Source organism: Primulina tabacum, chromosome 1, assembly GCF_025594145.1.
Source record: "Primulina tabacum isolate GXHZ01 chromosome 1, ASM2559414v2, whole genome shotgun sequence".
Classification (NCBI taxonomy): Eukaryota; Viridiplantae; Streptophyta; class Magnoliopsida; order Lamiales; family Gesneriaceae; genus Primulina; species Primulina tabacum.
In genome coordinates this window covers 38,768,660-38,785,303 of record NC_134550.1, presented here as the reverse complement: position 1 = coordinate 38,785,303, position 16,644 = coordinate 38,768,660, and the positions used below count along the sequence as shown (strand labels likewise).

General features: G+C 42.1%; 1 protein-coding gene across 1 annotated transcript; it reads right to left on the bottom strand.

Annotated features, from left to right (window-relative positions):
- Positions 1 to 13,805: 13,805 nt before the first annotated feature.
- On the bottom strand, positions 13,806 to 15,516 carry LOC142509075 (uncharacterized). The gene is made up of 4 exons (XM_075619552.1): positions 15,180 to 15,516; positions 14,911 to 15,075; positions 14,497 to 14,598; positions 13,806 to 14,440 (listed from the first exon to the last, which is right to left on the bottom strand). The coding sequence occupies exons 1-4, from the start codon at positions 15,514 to 15,516 to the stop codon at positions 13,806 to 13,808; spliced, it is 1,239 nt and encodes a 412-aa protein (XP_075475667.1).
- Positions 15,517 to 16,644: the final 1,128 nt, after the last annotated feature.

Here is a 16,644-nt window from a genome sequence, read left to right as displayed (position 1 = left end):
AGATCAAACCTCTGCATCTCAATCTGAAGAGGTTTCTGAATCGTCAAATGAGCCATCACTGCGACTTTCCTGCTCAAAGCATCCGCAACTACATTAGCTTTACCCGGGTGGTAGCTAATGTCACAATCGTAGTCTTTCACAAGCTCCAACCAACGCCTCTGACGCATGTTCAGCTCCTTCTGCGTAAAGAAATACTTGAGGCTCTTGTGGTCGGTAAAGATCTGACACTTCTCTCCATACAGATAGTGCCTCCAAATCTTCAAAGCAAAAACTACGGCCGCTAACTCCAGATCATGGGTAGGGTAATTCTTCTCATGAATTTTCAGTTGTCGAGAAGCATACGCTATCACTCTCCCATGCTGCATCAAAACTGCACCTAAACCAAGCTTCGAAGCATCGGTATAAAGGACAAACTCGATGGATCCTGACGGTACAGCCAAAACGGGTGCTGAGATAAGAGCTTGCTTCAAAGTATCGAAGCTCTTCTGACACTCCTCGCTCCACACAAACTTCACATTTTTCTTGGTCAGTGCTGTGAGTGGAACGGCAATGGATGAGAATCCCTGAATGAACTTCCTGTAATATCCTGCTAGCCCAAGAAAACTGCGGATCTCTGATGCATTCTGAGGCACAACCCAATCTCTGACTGCTGCAACTTTCGCCGGGTCTACCTCAATGCCACTGCTAGAAACAATGTGGCCCAAGAACGCCACCTTCTCTAACCAGAATTCGCACTTACTGAACTTTGCGAATAGTTTATGTTTCTGCAATGTCTGCAACACTGTGGTCAGATGCCTGCTGTGCTCCTCCCGACTCTTGGAGTAGACGAGAATGTCATCTATGAACACTATCACAAACTGGTCGAGGTACGGCTGAAAAACGCGATTCATTAGATCCATGAAGATCGCTGGCGCATTCGTCAGACCGAACGGAATCACTAGGAACTCGTAGTGGCCATAACGAGTCCTGAAAGCTGTCTTCGAGACATCAGCATCTCTCACCCTCAACTGGTGATAACCAGAACGCAGATCTATCTTGGAGAAAATCGAAGCTCCCTACAACTGGTCAAACAAATCCTCAATCCTCGGCAGTGGGTATTTATTCTTCACTGTAACCCTGTTCAACTCTCTGTAGTCAATGCAAAGCCTCATCGAGCCATCCTTCTTTTTCACAAATAAGACCGGCGCGCCCCATGGAGAAAAGCTCGGGCGAATGAACTCCTTGTCGAGAAGTTCCTGAATCTGCTTCTTAAGCTCTGCCATCTCTGTCGGTGCTAGTCGGTATGGCGCTTTGGATATCGGAGCCGTACCTGGCATAAGCTCAATGGAAAACTCCACCTCTCTCTTGGGTGGCATACCAGAGACGTCTTCGTGAAAAACGTCTAAGAAATCTCTGACAATCGGAACATCTGAGGCTGACTGGCTGGGTTCCTCGGGGACAGATAAAAAGGTCGCTAGAAATGCCCGACACCCTCTATGCATGAGTTTCCTAGCTTGAACATAAGGAATAATGCGCGGTAAAGGAAAGTACCTGTCCGGCTCAAATAAGAACTGCTCCATTCCAGGCGGTCGGACAACAACAGATCTCCTCTGGAAGTCTATCAACACTCTGTTCCTCAATAGCCAGTCCATCCCTAGGATGATGTCAAATTCCGGCATCGGTAGCACAATCAGATCAGCATAAACAAGATTACCGTGCAGCTCAAGGTCTATATCTCGGATAACATTGGTGGCTGCCATCTCCTCGCCTGACGGCAACACTACTGAAAAGGCTGTATCTAGCCCAATGGTCTGGATCTTGAGAAAGTTTGCAAAGACCTCCGAAATAAACGAGTGAGTGGCCCCTGAATCTATCAAGGCCTTGGTAGCGGAACCAGATATAAAAATTCTCCCTGAAAGAGCGGAGCTCTAAGTTGAATCCCACTACAAGATCTAAACTTATAGACATGCAAAGGTCAAGGTTCCTCTAGCTTAATTCCCCCCAAAATAAATCTGAGTAGAGCATGCAATCCTATAACAGTTCTAAGTTCACATCTAAATCCCGATTCCCAAAACACGGAAATTCAAATAATAACTTAAAGTTTAAAGGTACCTGTCAACAACATAGTCTCCGGGTTGGTTTCCGCGCATGGAGAGCAAAAACTCTGCCTTGGGTAGGCAGATTCCTCTGAGGGCACTGCAGCAACATGTGGTCTGGACTGCCACACTTAAAACACTTTCCTGAGCCAGCCATACATGCTCCAGGATGGCGACGTGAGCACCTGGGACAAACTGGGTGCTCTTGAGTCCTCGGGGCTGGGCGTCCCCGCTGCTGCTGCTGCTGCTGCTGGCCTCGGTTCCTGGGCGGTCCATGAAAAGGCCTCTTATTCTGCTGCTGATGCTGATGAGGAGGAGGACGGTGCGGTGCCTGGACTGGGCGCTTGCCCTGGCGATCCCTCTCGATATCCCGCAGATCCTGCTCTGCGGCTAAGGCCTTGGAGACGGCAATCTCATAAGTAGCAGGGTCAGATACCCAAACATCCCGGCGCAAAATCGGCCGTAAACCCACCAGGAAGTGCATCAGCTTGGCTCTGGCATCATTCGCGATCAGGGGCACAAAGTGACAGCCCCTCTCGAACTTACGGATGAACTCCGTAACCGTCATATCCCCCTGTCTCAGGCTCATGAACTCGGTGGTCAGCCTGGTGCGAACCTCCTCAGCAAAATACTTGGAGTAGAAAACCTCCGTAAAGCGGGTCCAAGAAAGTGTAGCCACGGTCAGGGCTACCGAAGCTCCTTCCCACCATAAGCGGGCGTCTCCAGTGAACAGGTAGGTGGCACATCGGACTCGGTCTGCGTCCCCCAGCTCCATAAACTCAAAGATGACCTCGAGGGATTTGATCCATCCCTCGGCAACCATGGGGTCAGATGTCCCAGAGAATTCCTTCGGGCGCATCTTCATGAATCGCTCATAAACAGCCTTGGGCCCTGTCGGCCTGGCTGCGGCTACGGCTACGGCATTGCCCCCCGCAAACTGTGCGAAGAACTGTGCCATCCCAGCTAACATCTGGGCACTCATGTCCGGTGGTGGCGGTGGAGGAGGTGGTAGGTCTCCCTCCAGTCTATGCTCCTCTCTGTCCTCTCGGCGAGGCTCCACCTCTCTGTTGCGCTCTAAAATGCGTCTAGGGGGCATACTGTTCCAACATAACCCATACGTAACTAACATGCATAATTCCATAATTTATTTTAAATGAACCCTGAAATACTGAAAATCTGGAAGCATGCTGACAAACTAATTAATGCTTTAACTAAAATGCTGAACAAAATGCTGAACTGAAAAACTTACAGACCAAAGGCGTGGCTTCGTGAGCTTCTCGCGGTCAGTATTAGTGAAACCCTATACAGAACCACCGCTCTGATACCAACTGTAAAGGGCCTAAAACTCCTTTCTTGAAATTTGCGGAAAATTAAAAATTTTCTTTTTAAAAGAACTTAAATGGCCTCATTCATAAAATCACTGGGGAATCAAGTTCAATGTTTAAAATAATAGCAGCGGAAGAAAATAATGTTTTGCCAACAATAACAACTTAAAAATTATCCAACGACTGATAAAAATTGTTTGCGGAATAAAATAACAACTGCTGCACTGAGGTCCTCGGGTGCCACTACTGCCGACCCAAGCTGGCTCACTGGTCCCCGCCCTCGGCCCTGGCCTCATCAGTACCTACAACAATCAAGTCTAGTGAGCCTAAAGACTCAGCATGCATATGTCGCAGGTAACGAGTAAAAATCTGAATTTAAAAATATGCATGGGATAAAATATCATGTCCTGAGGCATACTGAAAATAATATGTACTGAGCAATTATAATACGTGCATAACTGAACTGATAATCACAGTAAAAATATTTGCTCCTTGGAGCCTGTACTGAAATAACTGGTAAAATTTTCTGTTGAGATTATGTTTTACGCCTGTGGCCACTGCACTAAGCTGAACTGATCGGTAACTGGCTACCGGGGAGGCTGAAACTGAACTGAGCTGGCCGGTCACTGGCGACCGAGTGGTACCATACTGAACTGATCGGTCACTGGCGATCGTATAAAATAACACTCCCACATAGTGAATGAACCACAAGCCATATCGCATAAATCTCAAAAATAATCATTTTCTATTTAATGCACGTAAAATAATTAACTGGCGTAATGAAAATTCCTGTAATTTTACCAACTGGATTGGATTGGATCGTCCCCAGGCTCGCTGCAACCTAACTGTGCCATGAAAGATATGCAATAGCTTAAACATGACCAACTACGCAATTTACGTTCAAAAGATGCGACTATGACGCCTAATGACTTCGCATTTAATCATGACTTCGAGCCAACCTGAACCGACACCGAACCGACGTATAGTCATGATTAAAATACGCTGAAAAGATCATAAAATAATGCTCCTAAAATGATAGGGTCGAAATCTAGGTGGAATGGAGGCCAAAACACGAAACGCTCTTTCGAGAGTCAATTTGGCACATTGCACCGTAAATTCTCGTACGACCTCGAAAATGATCCGAATGACAAACGGTCAAAAACATGACCTTTCCCACTTAATGAGGCACTGTCCAGTCCAAGGCCATGGGCTAAAAGCCAACCAAGAACTCAAACGAGCCTTCTAAACGACACAGCAACTTGCTGTAATTTCCAGCAGCTGCGCAACTACAAGACTTGCGTTGGTCTCGAGACTATCGGCCATTAGGGGCGTGAACCACCAACCAGAGACTCTTACCAACATCCCAAGGAATGATTTGAACCATGGCTAAGGGCCCTAGGCCAGCCACAATCCGCATCACACCAAAACTCAACCGAAGGGTCCAACCGAGAGCAACGTGCATGCGTGTGTAGTGTTTATGCTATGATCGATGTCTCGTGTCATTCCAATGGACATTTGATTGACCATGGCACGATCTAGACATCTAGGAGCATGATATGAACCGTGGCTAAGGGCCATAGGCCAACCAAGATCCACACCAAGCAAACACAAACCGAAACCATATGCTGAACAAAGGAAGAAGCCGAATGGGGAAAGGGGCTGTTTTGATGTTTTGATTAAAAACCGAGGGGCCATGGACCAAGCCACCAAAAGGGCAACTTATTCACGTCTTAGACTTGCTAGGGGAGTGATCCAACCATGGCTATAGGCCCTTGGGGTAGCCAAGATCAGATCCACAACCCTTGACACAAAACTGAAATTTCGAAACACAAATCTGCGCCTATGGGAACTTGCTGTCATTCTGAATTTCCAGCAAGCATGGGGCTGGTTTGAATGGACCAACATGGTCCTAATGCATCCTATTACGTGTCTAGGAGTCGCCTTGGGAGCGTGGAGTCGAACCAATCACCTGAAACTCACAAAACTCAGAAAAACGTGAAGCTTGTCATGAAAGGGCCGAAATCTGCATGCATTATTTTCTGAAAATTCTATGATGTATTTCGGTTTTTGCATGATAAAACATGATCATATACTGAAAAATAATTGATAATATGACTTGATTGAGGTTTGAAAGAAATCTAGACATGCCTGGTTTCGTTTCGAAAGAAAACGAACGAAACGACGACGACGCGGCACGGAGGAGATGGAGCGCTGCTTGTCTACCTTTCTTGCTCTCGATTTTTCTTGCCTTCCCTCTAGCTAAGACTCACGATTTTTCTACTGAAAATGAGTGTGAATTCACTCTGAATTTTCGAAAAGGAGAGGGGGGGGGGGGGGGGGGGGAAATGGTTAGGAGGGTGAGGGAAGTGGGTGCAAGATATAAGGAAAGAATCAAGACCAAGTCTTCTCATTTTTGAATTTTGAATTATGGTTTGATATCAAATGAGTTGGTGGATGCTTCTAGGAGGTAGTGGCCGATTTTTGCTTATTTTCTAGTCTAGGATATGTCCATTTATTTAATTAAATTGTGCTCCCAAAAATCCTAGAATTATCCTACTAATTACATGCAAAGAATTGGTCAAAGTTGATGAGTTGGAATGAATTGCTTAATAAATCCAAGGGGCCGAAATCATGCTAATAAAATGAGTGGGAAGTGTTGGTTATCTAGTCAACTAATAATCCTTGAAAGCCTTACTAATCCTTTAAATAATTTAGTGAGCTAACCCCTTAATTAAATAACTTAAATGAGCTCATTTCTTAATCACCTCAAATAATTAAATTAAATCCTCAAACCTCCCTTACTAACTTAAATGAACTTACTTGCTAGCTAAATTAACTTCTGGAAATATTTCTCAAATCTTAAATTCTATCTCAAAACTTCAACTCCAGTCCGGCCTCACTGAAATAACTGAAATGCTAAAAAATCAAACTACTGAACTGAAATAATGAATAATTAACTTCAAATAAATGCATTTAAAATAATTATGCAATGAAGTCAATTAAATTTAGAAATCTAGAATTATGCATGGCTTATATGTAGACTGATTTACGAGTTCTACATGGAGATAGTTAGGGAGTTTCCTGATGTTTTTTTCAACGAGGTGACCTGCGTTCCACTAGTGAGAGAGGTGGATTTTTGTATCAAACTGATGTCAGGTACTGTGACAATTTCTAAGACACCTTATCGTCTTGCACCTACGGAGATGAAAGAGCTGAAAATATCATATTCAGGAGTTGTTAGACCAGGGTTTTATTCGTGCGAGTCCATCTCCATGACGTTCTTAGACCACATTATTTCTAGAAATGGAGTAGGGGTCAATCCTTTTAAGGTTGAAGTTGTGAAAGAGTGGTCAATGCCTAGGAATGTATCCAAGATTCGCAGTTTCTTAGGCCTGGCTGGTTATTATCGCAAGTTTATCAAGGGTTTTTTGTCTGTTGCAGTGCCCTTGATAGCTCTGACGAACAGCTATGAAGAAGAAAAATGTCAAATTTGTGTGGAGTGCCGAGTGTCAGAGCAGTTTCAAGAAGTTGAAGCAAGCACTTCTACAGCACTAGATATAGATATGCCTTCCAGGCAAGGGGATTATGTGCTATTCACTGATGCTTCGAAGCTCGGCCTGGGTGCCGTATTGATGCAGAATGATAGGATGATCTTCCATGCATCCAGACAAATAAATATTCATGAGGAAAACTATCTGACGCACGTTATTTTATCCAGACAATTTTATTCAACATTTCAGTTTGCCAATTTATTTTGATTATTTAGGTGGCATGTTATAACTGCTAGTGGTTTAAGATTGATTGATAATTTATTTAGCAACTGTTAGAAATCCCTAGGCTGTTAACCCTAGGGAATTCATAATTTTTGGAATTTATTAGTTAAGAAGTTTGTGTCTGGTGTTATGCTACTGTAATTTCCGGAAGGATCCGTCTTGAGGGTGTAGACACAAATGCGTGTTAGATTCTAGAGCTACACATTCTTTTATTTCTGAATCTTTTGTGAGCCGTTTGAGCGTCACATCCGAGTAGTTGCACTTGGTTTTTAGAGTTATGGTGCCATCAGGAGAGGAGATACTATCGTCTAGCGTAGTTCAAAGGTGTGGAGCTCGAGATGCAGGGATATTTTATTCAAGCACATCTTATTGTACTTCTTATGCCCGAGTTCAACATCATCCTAGGTATGGATTGGTTGGCAGCAAACAGAGCATCGATTGATTTCCGTCGGAGGACCATATATTTTAATCCAATCGGCAGGAGTCATTATCTGAGGCAGCTCGGAGCAGTCTTGTGCCGTGCATTATATCTTGCTTGCGTGCGAGGAGGTTGATGATTAAGGGATTTCAAGCTTTCCTGGCTAGTGTTGTCTTATTTTTTGACACTGCCAGTTGAACTATTGAGGAGGTGGAGATAGTTAGGGAGTTTCCTGATGTTTTTTTCAACGAGGTGACCTGCGTTCCACTAGTGAGAGAGGTGGATTTTTGTATCAAACTGATGTCAGGTACTGTGACAATTTCTAAGACACCTTATCGTCTTGCACCTACGGAGATGAAAGAGCTGAAAAGATCATATTCACGAGTTGTTAGACCAGGGTTTTATTCGTGCGAGTCCATCTCCATGATTCTTAGACCACATTATTTCTAGAAATGGAGTAGGGGTCGACCCGTTTAAGGTCGAAGTTGTGAAAGAGTGGTCAGTGCCTAGGAATGTATCCAAGATTCGCAGTTTCTTAGGCCTGGCTGGTTATTATCGCAAGTTTATCAAGGGTTTTTTGTCTGTTGCAGTGCCCTTGACAGCTCTGACGAACAGCTATGAAGAAGAAAAATGTCAAATTTGTGTGGAGTGCTGAGTGTCAGAGCAGTTTCGAGAAGTTGAAGCAAGCACTTCTACAGCACTAGATATGGATATGCCTTCCAGGCAAAGGGATTATGTGCTATTCACTGATGCTTCGAAGCTCGGCCTGGGTGCCGTATTGATGCAGAATGATAGGATGATCTTCCATGCATCCAGACAAATAAATATTCATGAGGAAAACTATCTGACGCACGTCCTCGAATTAGCCGCAGTTGTTTTTGTATTGAAAATCTGGAGACAAACTTGTACGATGGAAAATGCATGATTTTCACCGATCACAAGAGCCTCAAGTATTTCTTTACTCGGAAGGAGCTGAACATGAGGCAGAGGCGATGGTTGGAGTTTGTTAAGGACTATGATTGCGACATTAGCTACCACCCGATGGATGCTAATGTGGTGGCCAATGCATTGAGCAGAAAGACAGCAGTAGTAGGCCATCTAGCAGTATAGAAACCTCTCCAGACAGAGATTCAGAGTGCGACCTTGAGATTTATTCTAGTGGCCATGCACCGAGATTATCTACTTTGACGGTGCAGTTGAGAGACCGCATTCGTACTGAGCAGTCTACTGATGAGCAGTTGCAGAAGTGGAAGTCGAGGGACGAATCAAAGGGCAGTATTTTGTATTCGATGGAGGAAGACAATGTAAGATATATATGTCATCTATAAGTTCCTAGAGGTGATTCGTTGAGAGTCGATATAATGACGGAGGCACATTCTTTATCGTACTCTATCCATCTCGGGAGTAAGAAGATGTATAAAGACCTATAGCTACTCTATTGGTGGATGGGTACGAAGAGAGACATTCGGAGGTTTGTATCGTAATGTCTCACTTGTTGTTGCGTATTTTCAGTACCGCAAGTGTACGGTGTCAAGTTTTAGTACTGGTTTGAGTTTAGATATCGATCACACGAGGAGTAATTATTTAAAACTGTATATCAAATACCATAATTGACATAGTTCAACTTTATTTAGAAAAATCAAAGAGATAGTTTATAGTCAATCCAAAGCAAATAACGAATCATAGTAATTCTTAGCACGCAGTTGAAATTCAATGAGTAGATCAATCTAGAGATATGATTTCGTCTGGTCTCCCCTATACTAAATTAAAATTGACTAACATATTATTAAATTGCATCATGTTTACTAACCAAAAACTCGCAATTTTCCTATTCCCTTTTTCAAGTGATAAATAGAACTGTATTATCAATTAGCGATTTTAATATGTCTATTCAAAATCACATAATATATAATTGATGCAAACAAGGTTCTTTTTATGGATTCACCTGAGTTATATGTCTTTTGCACGTTATAAACATCTGACGATGTGATTTCCCCTGTCCTAATTTCAATCCCATCTCTCGAGTGTTAGATTTTAATTATTTGATTAATTAAATTATGGTCAGTAATCTAAAAGCATTAAAGATAAGAAATCACAAATAAACGCGATGAATGAATTCAATGAAAATTCAAAACGTCAATAACATAGGTTCGACCACGACTACGTCAATCTCTAGAAAATAATTTTAGTTCATACTCGAATCTAAATCAATACAAAACCTGTTTGTAATCATTAAAAACGTAAAAGCAAGGAACCGAATTAGAAACTTGTTGAAGAGAGATGAAAGTGTGTCTCTGTGTTCGGATTAAGCGTCTTCTGTCTTCGTTCTTCGCATTCCGTCCTCCGCTCTCACTTTTGCTCTGCTTTCTTCTCTTATGTTGACTGTTCTCTTTTTCTTTAAGAATTAATTATCCTCCTTATAAAGCCCATGACGTAACCTAAGGAATATGGAAATCGCGTATGCGCGCCCAATACTCGCACATATGTGTGCATAAGCTCCATGCATATGCGCGAGACTCTCTGGTTTGTGCATCTAGAATTCCTTCCGCGCATATGCGCGGGTCTCACTGCCTCCGAGTTGGGGGCATGCGCAAAAATTTCTTCTAAGCGCCATTTCCACTCCATTTCACGCCCATGTAGCCTTACCTATATTCCTGCAATCACACCATAAATAATAAAAACGCATAATTCCGCCCAAGAAAACTAACAATCTACATGCTTTATAAGGATAATTTAAGTGCACAATTTGCACTTATCAAATCCCCCAAAACTTGAACTTTTGCTAGTCCCGAGCAAAAATAACAATAAAAATAAGCTTCATGGAAGAATTAACGCTAACAACTAATGTCATGGATATGCAAAAAATGATATTGGCCTCCGACTCAACTATTTTCATGTAATTCATGATTACTCAAGAGTCACGTGCGTGTGTGATATGTCAATGCTCATTTACCCGATCAACTGCTCAAATAGATTCACAACACTTACTAGCCTTATAAACTCAAGAGATCTTCAGTTCAGTTTAACCCACACTTCATTAACATACATATTTACTTGTACAGATTCCAAAGGAATTTAGTGGTGATTATTTGGCTCATTAAGTATTCAACATACGTGTACAAAAGTTGATGTGACAAAAAGAGATGCTTACGGGCAAATGATTAAAGTCCATACTTACTAACAATGTCTCTCAGGTATCCATAGGCTTGACTTGAACAAAAGAACACTAAGTGTATAAGCTTCATTAGGTAGTTGTTGTGGGACGTAGAATAAATACAAGTGGGGGCTAATTGTATGTCATCGACACACACTACTTGATTTTTAGCAGGCTCAAAATGGGACACTAGGGATATTTCATGTTAATTTGGTAGGTTCAAAGGCTCAAACGGTTCCAAAGATTGCCTAAATCATTCCTATGTCACATATTATCCGTATTTCGCCTCGAAAGGTGTTCAAGAAAGTTCTAGATTTCCATCAATCCATTAGTCAACTCGTACAAACCAATCACATGCATTTTTCAATAAAACAGATATATGAGAAAGGTGCAGAAAGAAAAAAAATCAAGCATCTCAATCTACTCGAGGCTCAATGGGCTAACGAACGATAATAACAATGAAAACAAGTCCAAAGACATTGAGAAAGATTGCCTAGGTCATTTCTGTGTTTGCAGAGGTGTTGGTTAATGTCATGTGAGAAATACTAAAATTCAGATCTCTATTGTTTATTTAGCATCACAAGTACGTAAATTATCTCTAAGCATTGATAGTCTCAAAAAACATGAACGTGCAAATATATTTTTGACTCCCAGGTTATCATGAATACATATATGCATTAAAACCACGATTTCATTTTCATCATTGGCCACACAACGACGTATCCATGACTTTTCCTTACAATTATAGCATGCAATAAAAATAAACGATGAGTTATTATTTTTTTAATTAATTTAACTAGACTCCTACAAAATACGAAAATTCTAGATACTGTGCAGAAAATAACTAAGAACAAATTTAACTAACAATGAAATAATAACTCAAAGTTTTAATATGCAAGCAAATTGACCCCCCCCCCCCCCCCACCAAACTTACAGTATGCATCGTCCTCAATGTATAAGCAGGAAAGAACGGAACTATCATACCTCTCATGACGAGCGTCAGTGCTCGCCATCACCATCGTCGTCATCCTCATCCATGTGCTGGGGTGGGGCCTGTGAAGAAGGTCCCGGGTACTGGGGTGGCCATACAGGTGGCTGGGGAAACATCGGATCATCTGGACCTATAAGTAGAAACTGCTGAGCGAGCATGGAAGTGAAGTCCATCATATATCCCATGAAATGGTCGGTGCGGAACTGAAGCGAATCCAGCACCTGACGCTGTTCAACCAGTAACCTCCTCTGGTCCTGCATCTCAATATCTAGTCGCCGAAATCTGTCTCCCTTGCTCTGTCTGGCTGCTGCAGGTGGTGGTGGTGGCGGAAGCTGTGGGATCTCCTCTTCGACCGGATACTCCTGGGGAATATAGGAGGCGACTCTAAAGAAGGCAACATTGGGGGCCTTCTGCTTTAGCACTGGTTTATCAGGGGCCCATGATACGTCGGCCTGTCGGCATAGCTCGGTAACAATATGATGACATGGAAGAGCAATCGTGGCTAGCCCTGCGCCGGCTCTCATAATCGATCCATAGATTATTTTCCCCAAATCAACAGATTTTCCCATCAGAATAGCAAAGACTAGTGCAGCTTTGTCTTTGGTCACATCATAATAGTGCGAGGACGGGAGAATCCGGGCTAGTACAAAGGATGTCCAAGCACTTGCATTAGGTCCCATGTCGGATTTCTTTAAAGAAATTGGACCGCTCGAGCTCATTTTCCAGGCAGCGCTTGCTTCACATATGCCCTCTTCGAGAAATTCATTGTACTCGTCATGGTCGAGGCTGGTCATCTGATATATCATATTGATCGTTCGAGAGTCAAACAACACCAATTTACCTCGCACCAAGACTTTAGACACGTCATGATGAATCCAGAGGTTTGCATAGAATTTTCGCACAACCGAGATAACGGCATCCAAAGGGTGTTGGGAAAATTCAACACATCCTCAGCGTTCGAGTTCCACCACAATAACACCACGTGGAAATGAGAAATTAAATCCCCGTTTCGGGATTATGGATCGCGTCATAGAACTCTCATATACTTGTTGGGCCTCCTCATTCCAAAACCTATGAGAATCAAAACTTGAGGAGGAAGACGCACCCTTTTCGATTTATTTTTCGGCGCCATGTAATATAGTAATGCAAAGCCTACACCCACGCACTTAATTCAACCAATCCAGGGGCCAAAATCACTGATAATCGCACCCCAAACTTGCGTTAGAGCAAATAGAATTTCACCACACCAATTAATCTAGTAAGCAATGCAACATACAAAACCATTCACAAAATACTTTAGTTTAGAACACCCAAATCACAATCTCACAAATTCTCCATAGAGATTGAACACCAATTCTAACCAATCTCGGAAGATTTGAACAAAAGCTGAATAAAAAACCTTACTTGCACCAGAAAGTGAATGGAACTCGGAGTGTGGTCGAAGTTTGGGTGGTGATTGAATGCGGCGGTCGGCTTTCCAAGGTTTGCAGCGGCGGTGATTTGTTTTTAGATGATGAAGGCGGTGTCATTTTCGGAAGGGGGAGGCGGCTGTGTTTTTGTTTCTGAGAGAGGGGAGGTTGTTGTGTTGTCTGAAGAGGGTTATCATTATTTTTTTTAAAAATCAGGTCGCGCGCATATGCGCGCCCCTAACCCGCGCATATGTGCTGAGGTTTTTGTCCCGCATGTTTTGTCACATCGCGCATATGCGCCAATTTCTCTGCCGTCCGAGCTAGGCTTCGCCTTGTCATATCGTGCATATGCGCGCCCTGAGTCGCGCATATGCGCCTATGTATCTGTATTCCGAGCTGGGATTCGCGCATATGCTCAAAAATAAGTCGCGCATATGCGCAAAAATAAGTCGCGCATATGCGCAACACACTCTGTCCAGATTTTTTTAAAAATAACACCTGAAAAAAAAAGTAATTCAAATCAATACTCGAATAGAAGAAATTAATATTAACAAATAAGAGATTAAAATGAAATAAAAATAAAAACGAATGCTAAAGATAGTTGTGGGTTGACTCCCACACAGCGCTTGGTTTATAGTCATCAGCCCGACTTTCTCCTTTCTACTTTGGTTCTCCAAGTGGAATGTTGTCCATGTTTCGCACTTCACTTCCAAAGTAATTCTTGACCCTCTGACCATTTACTTTAAATGTTTGACCGTTGTTGCACTTCATCTCAATTGCCCCATGTGGATACAATGTTTTCACTGTGAATGGTCTAGACCATCGTGATTTTAACTTACAAGGAAACAACCTCACTCGAGAATTGAACAATAACACTTGTTGTCCTGGTTCGAAGTCTCGTCGAAGAATCTCTTTGTCGTTCCATCTCTTGGTCTTCTCTTTGTATATCTTTGCATTCTCGTATGCATCGTTCCTAAATTCCTCCATCTCATTCAACTGCAACAGTCGTTGCTCGCCAGCTGCCCCCATATAAAAATTCAGCTTTTTCACAGCCAAAAAGGCCCGGTACTCTAGCTCGAAAGGTAGATGACAAGCTTTCCCAAAGACCAACCTATAAGGCGACATCCCGATAGGTGTCTTGTATGCAGTCCTGTACGCCCATAAAGCATCATCTAGCTTAATCGTCCAATCTTTCCGATTTGTCTTCACTGTTTTTCTAAGATCTTCTTGATCTCTCGGTTGGATATTTCTGCTTGCCCAATAGCTTGCGGGTGATATGTCATTGTCACCATGTGCTTCACATCATACTTATCCAACAGTGAGTTAAATATTTTGTTACAGAAATGTGTACCATCATCACTGATTATGGCTCTAGGGGTTCCAAATCTTGTGAAGATGTTCCTGTGGACAAATTTAACAACAACTCGAGCATCATTAGTATTGGTGGCAATTGCTACCACCCATTTGGACACATAATCAACAAAAAGTAAAATATAAGATTGGCCAAAGGAGGATGGGAATGGACCCATAAAATCAATACCCCAGACATCGAAAAGTTCCGCCTCTAAAATATTTGTTAGTTGTAACTCGTGGCGTCTAGAAATATTGCCAACTCTTTGGCATTTATCACATTACTTTACTAAGGTGTAATTGTCCTTAAACAGATTAGGACAATAGAAACCTGACTATAATACCTTAGCTGCTGTTCTAGATGCTCCAAAGTGTCCACAGTAAGGTGAGGAATGACATTGCTCTAGAATTGTACCTGCTTCTTCCTCTGCTACACATCGTTTAATTATCTGATCAGCGCATCTCTTGAACACAAAGGGATCGTCCCACAGATAAAACTTGGCATCATGAAGGAATTTCTTTTTTTGGTGATGAGTTAAATCTGGTGGTAATTCACCTACAGCAAGAAAATTAGCTATATCTGCAAACCAATGATGTTTAACATTTACCTTGAAGAGTTGTTTGTCTGGGAACGACTCATTGATAGCTCCGCCTTCACTTTTTTTTTCTAGCTCTACGCGTGACAAGTGATCTGCCACTTGGTTCTCACAACCTTTTTGTTTTTGACTTCAAAGTCAAATTCTTGAAGGCGGATTATCCATCGTATCAATCTGGGCTTTGCTTCCTTTTTGGCAAACAAGTAACGAAGAGCTGCATGGTCAGTGAAAACGGTTACCTTGGTGCCAATGAGATATGTTCTGAATTTGTCGAATGCAAACACTGCTAGCATTTCTTTCACAGTGGTTTTGTAATTCTGTTGGGTTGTATTAAGCGTGCAACTGGCATAGTAGATAGCCTTGAACATCTTATCTCGCCTTTGTCCCAAAACTGCTCCCACAGCATAGTCGCTAGCATTGCACATGAGCTCAAAGGGCTACTTCCAGTCAGGCACTATCATGATGGGTGCAAAAATCAGTGATGTCTTGATCCTGTTAAATTCCTGCCAACAATCATCGTCAAAAAATAAATGTAGACTCTTTCTCTAACAAATTACATAAAGGTCTAGTAATTTTAGAGAAATCTTTAATAGCGACAATAAAACCCGGCATGTCCCAAGAAACTTCTGATTGCTTTCACATTCTTTGGCGGTAGGATATTTTCAATCGTCACGACTTTGGCTATGTCCACTTCCATTCTTCTAGCTGAAATCTTGTGACCAAGCAAAATACCTTCCTGAACCATGAAGTGACATTTTTCCCAATTCAAAACTAGATTTTTCTCTTGACATCTCTGCAAAACAAGTGTCAGATTCTACACACAATGATCAAATGATGAACCAAAGACAGATATATCATCCATGAAAACTTCCATGATCTCTTCCACCATGTCAGGAAATATGACCATCATATACCTCAGAAACGTAGCAGGTGCATTGCAAAGTCCAAATGGCATTCTCCTGAAAGCAAATGTACCGTAGGGGCAAGTTAAGGCAGTCTTCTCTTGATCCTCCGGTGCTATAAAAATCTGATTGTAACATGAATAACCATCTAGAAAGCAATAATAATGATAACCACCTACTCTATCAAGCATCTGATCAATAAATGGGAGTGGGAAGTGATCTTTCCTAGTAGCATCATTCAGTTTCCTGTAATCTATACATACTTGCCAACCAGTTACTGGACGAGTTGAAAATAATTCATTCCTCACCACAGTCATACCCCATTTGTTAGGCACTACTTGCACTAGTGAAACCCAAGAACCACTACAAAAAAAATAGATTCAACAACACATCAAAGACAACGGTTTTTATTAAAACTGTTGTGTTTTTTCATTTAACAACGGTTTTAAAAAAAACTGTTGTCGTATCCTATAAAAACGCGCTTAAAGACAACGGTTTTTAAAAACCGTTGACTTTGATGTGTCTACGACAACGGTTTTTAAAAACTGTTGTCTATGAGCATGTTTTTTTTTGCTACTACAATGGTTTTTAAAAATCGTTGTCTATGAGCGTCTTTTTATGGGCTACAACAACGGTTTTTTAAAACCGTTG